Source organism: Citrus sinensis, chromosome 1 (genome assembly GCF_022201045.2).
Source record: "Citrus sinensis cultivar Valencia sweet orange chromosome 1, DVS_A1.0, whole genome shotgun sequence".
Lineage (NCBI taxonomy): Eukaryota > Viridiplantae > Streptophyta > Magnoliopsida > Sapindales > Rutaceae > Citrus > Citrus sinensis.
In genome coordinates this window covers 4,927,475-4,934,899 of record NC_068556.1, presented here as the reverse complement: position 1 = coordinate 4,934,899, position 7,425 = coordinate 4,927,475, and the positions used below count along the sequence as shown (strand labels likewise).

At 33.0% G+C, this 7,425-nt stretch overlaps 1 protein-coding gene across 2 annotated transcripts; it reads right to left on the bottom strand.

Moving 5' to 3' along the window:
* Nucleotides 1-3,189: 3,189 nt before the first annotated feature.
* Nucleotides 3,190-6,728, bottom strand: LOC102616974 (protein NRT1/ PTR FAMILY 6.2). Of its 2 annotated transcripts, none has more exons than XM_006475733.4 (6): nt 6,576-6,728; nt 6,352-6,453; nt 5,052-5,269; nt 4,381-4,928; nt 3,953-4,287; nt 3,190-3,861 (listed from the first exon to the last, which is right to left on the bottom strand). In XM_006475733.4, the coding sequence occupies exons 2-6, from the start codon at nt 6,443-6,445 to the stop codon at nt 3,329-3,331; spliced, it is 1,728 nt and encodes a 575-aa protein (XP_006475796.1). In that variant the 5' UTR covers nt 6,446-6,453; nt 6,576-6,728; the 3' UTR covers nt 3,190-3,328. The 2 variants fall into 2 exon arrangements, with proteins under 2 accessions (XP_006475796.1, XP_006475798.1); XM_006475735.4 differs by having other exon boundaries at nt 6,382-6,453.
* Nucleotides 6,729-7,425: the final 697 nt, after the last annotated feature.

Below are 7,425 nucleotides of genomic sequence, written 5' to 3'. Positions count from 1 at the left end.
ATATATCTTAATTATAGTGTAAAAACAATGACAATGTAAAACTTTTTTTTTATTAATGCTAATATTAAAACTTTATCATCATGCAATTTTTTATAATTATTTTATTTAAATTATTATGGTATATTTGTGTATGTATTAGCTAAACAATTATTTTCTAACTATAGGTATGACAATACTTAGTAAAAATTGTTTTTGAAAACAATACTATCGAACACATGTTCTTTATCTTTATCATTTTTTACTGTGTCTACCGAACACATATTAATGTTCTCAGTTTTAAAATACAAGATACATAAAATGATACCACACACATATTAAAATTCGAAATATAGCAACTACAAAACACCATTTTTCATTTTCATTTTTGTTATCAGAAAATACAAATTTAAAAACAACAGGCTCTAGATTTCTTTTAAAAAAATATGCCTAAGTTGTTAGGCATCATTGGATATAATCACTGGAACATTAAACAAACAGGTGGTGGACATTGTAAAAAATAAGAGAAATTTTTAAGATTCTAAGCATCATAAGCATAAATTGATGATATCAAAAATAAAATAGAGATCATTAGGCAGCCAACATGATAGACTGAGACAGAAAAGGAAGAGGAAATAAAGAGAAATTGGGCTTCAAAGTTTGGGGAAAGAAGGAAGCATCGACAAATTAAAAAAAAATTAAGGCTTAAATTATTCAGGTCACGTGGTATAATCTCATTAGTCGGTGGTTCCACATCAGATTTTTGATGTGGAACTCCAATGCATTCTAAAATTCCTCTATTGTATGAAGAATTCTGAAATACATCAGATATAATATAACCAACTAATGCATGTATGACTTGTGTAAATATGTTATTGAATTTAATATAATCACCACTTACATAATAGTTTTTAAAATAATCGCACACATATTATAGTATCATTTGTCTTTTATATGACTAACATGGTACCTTGAATGTATTTTAAAATTTCTCTTTCTCCCATTGTATGGGTTCATTTACTAATATATAATAGAGCTGGCAAAATTTGACGTGACTCAATTACCTAACACGAACACGATACGAATAAATGGGTATAGGTTGTCAAATTTAACACGATTATTAAATGGGTCGAGTCTAGGTTGACACGATTTTTTTCTGTGTCGGGGAAAAGGTTAAAGTTCTTGACCCATTTACCCGATCAATAGCTTATTATATTTTCTTTTTTAAATTAATTTTTAGGTTCTTATCATTAAAACTCAAATATTGTACATGATTCTCTCTTTTAATTTCTTTTTTTGGAAGGGTAGATATGTACACAGTATTTTATTTATAAAATTTTATATAGATTTATAACTTTAACAGTGTAAGTGTGTAAAATATTGGTACACGTGTATATTTTATGACATTGATATATAGTATTATTTACATATATATAATTAAAACCTTTAATAGTGTAAATGTGTAATACCTTGGGGGTGTGTGTATATATGTGGGTGTGTATGTGTGCTTGTGCATATTTGTAATATTTGTTAAATGTGTAGTTATTAAACGGGTTATTGGGTAATCCGTTTATTTTCTGTGTCGGGTTTGGGTCTCAATATTTTGACACGATTATTAAATGAGTTGTGTTTGGATCAACGTAAATTTGACACGACACGAACATGACTCGACAACCTGTTTTATCAACTCTATTGTCCAATGGTTTCTTATATATTACTTAACTATATAGTCAGGTGATCTTAATGTATTATACAAGAGAGAAAAGGTATACCATTACTCAAAAGAAAATATCAATTAGTGAGGAATTTATTTAATTATTCTTTAATTTGTTATATTTTTATATTTAATTTTAGATAGCTTCTAAGTTACATTATCTATAATATAAAATAAAACTTAAAATTAATCATCCAACATAATTTTGATAATCAATTTTATTCTAAAATTAAATAATTAAATAATATTAAATGACCGTAAGTTATAGATGATATAATTTTGCAAGGCCCCTCCAATTTGACAAGATTGAAGGAAACCCCAAATTGGACTCAGGCTCAAGACCTTTCATTCTATATCCACTTGACCCCACTTAAAAGAGTTTTCATGTACATTCTCATAAGAATATGCTTTAATTTTGAGTTGATGGCGTTTGGTTCGTATGTGATTTTGTGCAATAAGTAGAAGTAGACTAGTCCAATACCCTAAGTCTTAAGATTCGAAACATGGGGCGCAGAATCCACTGACTTCCATTGAGCAATGTAGCCATATATATTACGCATCATAAGATTTTAGATACCATATAAGATTCCACTTTTATCATTAATTCATATTTCCTTAGTTTCTGACTACTGCTACTTACTTCATTTGCCTTATTCAAAACCGAAATGATAGCAGCCAAGGAGAAATAAAAGTTTAATGATTCATTGAATTTAAGTCAGCTTAGATTATTGGTCTCCAGGAATTTTATGGGTATAACGATGGAGTACTCATCTCTTAAATTTGCATCACACGTGAGTAATGATATATTTATAAATTTTTTTATAAATTTTTTTTATATAAATTAATATGACATAACATAATTGGTTGAATGAAATAGAAGTACTACATGGTTCATATGATTTATTTAATAAAAAAAGATTAAGGAACACAACCACAACAAAACCATGATGAAAATTTTGTGTTTTAGTGAATTTATAAATTTATATCTAATGATTTTACTTTTTTTCTTTTAAAAAAAAATCTCAAATTTCACTACAATATAAAAAAAATCTGACATGGTTTAATTTATTTGTCTTTGCTTGTTAGCTAATTGATGATCATCAACACTATTCAACTCCCGAAAACTGTGAGCAAAACATAATTAAATTCGTGAGCAAAGTCCGACTAAAGAATTTAATTAATAACAAGCAACGTCATAGCCAATCCAAGGAGGTTTTAAAGAAGTTTTAAAAAAGAAAAATAAATCTACAGATGATCGAGAAATTTATTTCAGACAATTGAACCTTCTCAAATTATTTCTCTTTAAAATTAAAAAATATATGTGCCAAGTAGCCAGCACTGAATCGCACTCCAACCAAAAGTTGTTCCAACATATACACAGACAATGGGAAATAATAAATTCATGACATATTAGTAGTAGTAATAATAATAATAATTCTTCAGAACATAAAAGTAGGAAAAAAAATGCCAACATATAGATTAGATGATGAATCTCGATCGAATTCTCAACAAGTCACTTGATTAAATGATGATTAAGATTCAGGAAATAAGCAATCAAACATCCAAATCATCCCATATTTCACAAAGGCAACAGCATTAATTAAAGAAATCAAAACCATAACTTAATTTAAAAACTAGCTAGCACTTCTCCTCGGCAGAGGACCCTTTAACATAAGTCTCCATCTGTATACCAGCTTTGGGTTTCTTTGGTTTGTACCACACGGCACAAATAAGATATATTACAAGATTGATGATACTTAGTATAGCCAAAAGACCATAGAAAAGATCAAGCCTTCCACGGTTAATATTGTCAGCTAGCCATCCGCCACCTCCCTTGCTTCCTGTCACCTTCTTCACAACTGCTACCAAGAAGCTGCTGACGAAGAACCCAAGTGACAGAGTCGTGAGGAACAGACCGGTGCTCATAGTCTTCATTCCTTTGGGTGATTTAGTTATGAAGAAATCGAGCTGACCGGTGTATATAAAAGCCTCACCAGCACCCACCAAGAAGAATTGTGGGATCAATAAGAACACACTTACGGGCAGTGTTGCTGTGGTGAGTCCCACAGCTCTTGCAACTGAAAGCCGTTTCCTCTCAACTAGTGCTGCCGCTGCCATTCCCACTATTGATAGTACTAGGCCTATGGCCATTCTCTGCAAGTTCGTAAAACCTATAACAGAGTTACTTTGTTGTTAGTATACATTGTGTTTTTTTCCTATTAATATAATCTAATTGGAACTATACATATATATATATTATACCTGGTTTGCCTTTCCATTTCTTCCAAAGTGGCATAATGAGACGGTCATATACTGCGAGGGTGATCAATATAGCTGAAACAAAGAAGACAGTGAGAGAGCCAGCTGGGATTTGGAATCTCCCAATTGATCTTTCCATGGTGGTTGCTTGCTCAACTGAAAAGGTGATCATCTGAGCGTAAGTGGTCCAAAAGATAATGGTAGTGGCCCAAATTGGCAAGAGTCTAGCCACCATTTTCACTTCTTCCACACTTGTCACCGAGCATAGCTTCCAAGGGTTTGGGGTGGAACCAGCCTCAAAATCTCCTTCAGCAACTATGGCAGCCTTGTCCAAGAAACTGCAACAGAATAAAAAGCGTATGCAATACTGTTATGTCGTGACGTTAGGTTATACAATGAGTTTGCGTCTCTATAGCATTTCAGGAACTTACTGAAATTGTTCTGTGTGATGAATCCTTGAGGCCTCAGGAGTATCCTCATACAACATGCCAACATTGCAAGGAAGATCCATCTTCCTCTTCTTTATTGCCGCTACAATCACTTGGAAAATGTGAACAATGGGGCTTCCGGAGCTTTTCTTGTACCTATATCTTTTAGTCCCAGCTAAGAATATTATGATGGCCATAAACATGGCGACTGAACAAATTCCATAACCCACGCTTCGACTAATTTCATCTTGTATGTAGACAAGCACAGTAACCGCCATTAGAGTCCCAAGGCTTATAAAGAAAAAGAACCTGCTGAAAAAATACGCCATTTGGGTTTTCTCCTTCTCATCTTTTTCATCAAATTGATCAGTTCCGAATCCTGAAACGCTTGACTTTAGGCCCCCAGTTCCTAATGCAATTAGATATAAAGCTATGTATAAAACTCCCATTTGAAATCCACTGGCTTGCTCGCACGTATGTGTAGCAGTTTCCTTGCATGGACGTGGACGTAGCTGTCGTAGCTTCGTCACCATCGCTAACATGCCAGTACCCTAATTCACCATTTCAATAACACAATTAAAATAATTTTATTTTTTAAAGGTACACATGTTATGATTCCATTAGATAGTTGTATGTATAACGGAGGTACAAAGAATTGATCTTCTACTACATACGAGTGTCTGTACTGCGGCAAATATGGCGATGGTTTTGTATCTGCCAAGGAATGTATCAGCAAGAAAGCCTCCAAGCAAACACAAAAGAAAAGATGTGCCCATGAAATCAGTCACAATATTGGCCGAAGTTGCACTTGGTAGATGCATCGTCCCCACCAAGTATGTCACAAGATTGACTGCAATACCCATTGTTGAAAGCCTCTCGCATAATTCAATCCCTGCAAAATGTTTTACAAAGTATTTACTATTAGTTAATTGCTAGCAAATTAATGAAGATTGAAAGATCTTAATTTCGATTTCTTTAATAAATTAAAATGTTCAAAAGATGTGTGTGGTACGGGCAACTCTTGGGGGAAAGTTGTGCAACGAGGCACAGTAAGATGGGCAGCCATGTGAAAATTGATGCTTTGTTATAAATTAAATTAAAACATATATAATCAATCATAGAACTTTTTTATAATATTCTAGGCATAGCAAAGGAATGTTAGCAGAAAGTGGTGACGCTTTCTTTTCTAAAAGTGGTTCTATAAAATATATGGCATAACAAGGAAGTGGAAAACATATTGGTGATAAAATTTGAGAAAACGTCTCAATGATTCACGTGCATGGATGACCTAGATAGAATATCTGCTTTTTATCCCATCAAAATCCAAACAGAAAATGACATGAATATTATCATAATTAGAAGTATTAGGGATTAACTTGAGTTTTGAAGGGGTCCCAATGAGATTGTCCCCTTCTCTCGCCGTATGCCCATACTCCACCCATAATTAAAAATGAATCTTACAGAATAGTTTATGTACCTCGAATTTTGACCGTCATGAAAAATATTGACTTAGTGAAGAAAATAGTGGTAATTAAAAAAATCTTCTAATAACTAAATAATTGATTACTTTTGCTTTCCTTGTAAAGCATTTGTTTATAGACCTAAAAAAAACCCATCACTTTTGCATGAAACACCTGCTTTTTACTTGCTCATGCTATGGGTATAAGTATAAAACCACTCACGAAGAATGCATAAAGCACTTGTTTCTGCTGTACATGTATCAATCAACAGAAACTCTTCTTCGCATTTAATGTATACATAGAAATATTTTTGAAAAAAAGATCTCCTAATTATCTTAATATAAAAGATAAAAATAAGAAAAAATGATTCCATGTGGGGAAATGGATATATAGTAAACTTTGGACGACTTCAATAGAGTTCATATCACGTAATATTGTATTTTTGAAACCAAGCTCTAAATGTTTGCTTACTCTAAATGCATTCCTTATTTATAATGAAATGAAGAGAACAAACCTAGGACAAGAGCAGCAGGAACCCACCCACCAGTTTTAGACGGGTCAGCAGGTGAACCCTTGTAGTCAACGGCATCTGCGACGGCCCAACTCATCTTGCCTCCTGAGAAACAAAAAATCTTTTAGCAGTCTAAACTTAGTTAATAATGCTAAAAGCTTTGAATTGCCATTGACCAGACAAGTTTCTCAAAGAGTAATGAGAAAACCTATGTTAAGTTTACTAACCATAATTTTCAAAGTTTCAAAAGCGGAAAGAGCAGAAGATGCTGAAAATGAAAGCTAAACTAAACAAACTAAGGACGATGCTTCAACTCACAACTCTAATGTGTGGGGAGCTTGACCTTTTATAGGCAGAGTCTAATCAGTGTTGAATTTAATTGACCCCCCACTAAGTAATAAAGACAGATCACTGCTTGTTCTTGATAAAGGTAGGGATTAGGTTTATCGCATATTTGTTGGAAGGTTCTGGTACACTGATTAAAACTTTGTATTTTAAGTAAGATATTTGCAAGAAAATTAAAAATATAGTGAAAATGATTTAAAAGGTGATGTTGATTGAGGATGGTAACAATAAGGGGTGTCAAATTAAGAATCTGGAACACACAACACCAATAACAACATTCTGTACATATTCTCATAATGATTGCATCTTCTTTGTGGTATAATAATGGATAGGTATTGGTTTGCGAACGCTGTGAGCCACAGCACCCTAGGCATTGCAAGTGCTTTTGCTACCCCACAAGACCCCAAATCTAATTCCAACCTTTATCTTTCTGTATGAGCAGAAACAAGAAAGGGCACGGAGAAGGGCTCTAATTTGTTCAATAGAAGCTCAACGTTCAATAATTTCTATCTTTTACCAGAAATAGTATAGATTTTATGAGCCTTCAATAAATTGAACCGTCAATTTTGAGAAAAGCAAAAGGATATTGCGCCGACTTGGGGGTAGTAGTTACAATACTTTGTGCATGAATCATACATATATATAGATGAAGATCCGGTCTTTGGTGGGTAAAGTATGCAGAAAGCGAAATCCATATTACCTTGACTTAATTAGGTAATTAATTCTTTATAG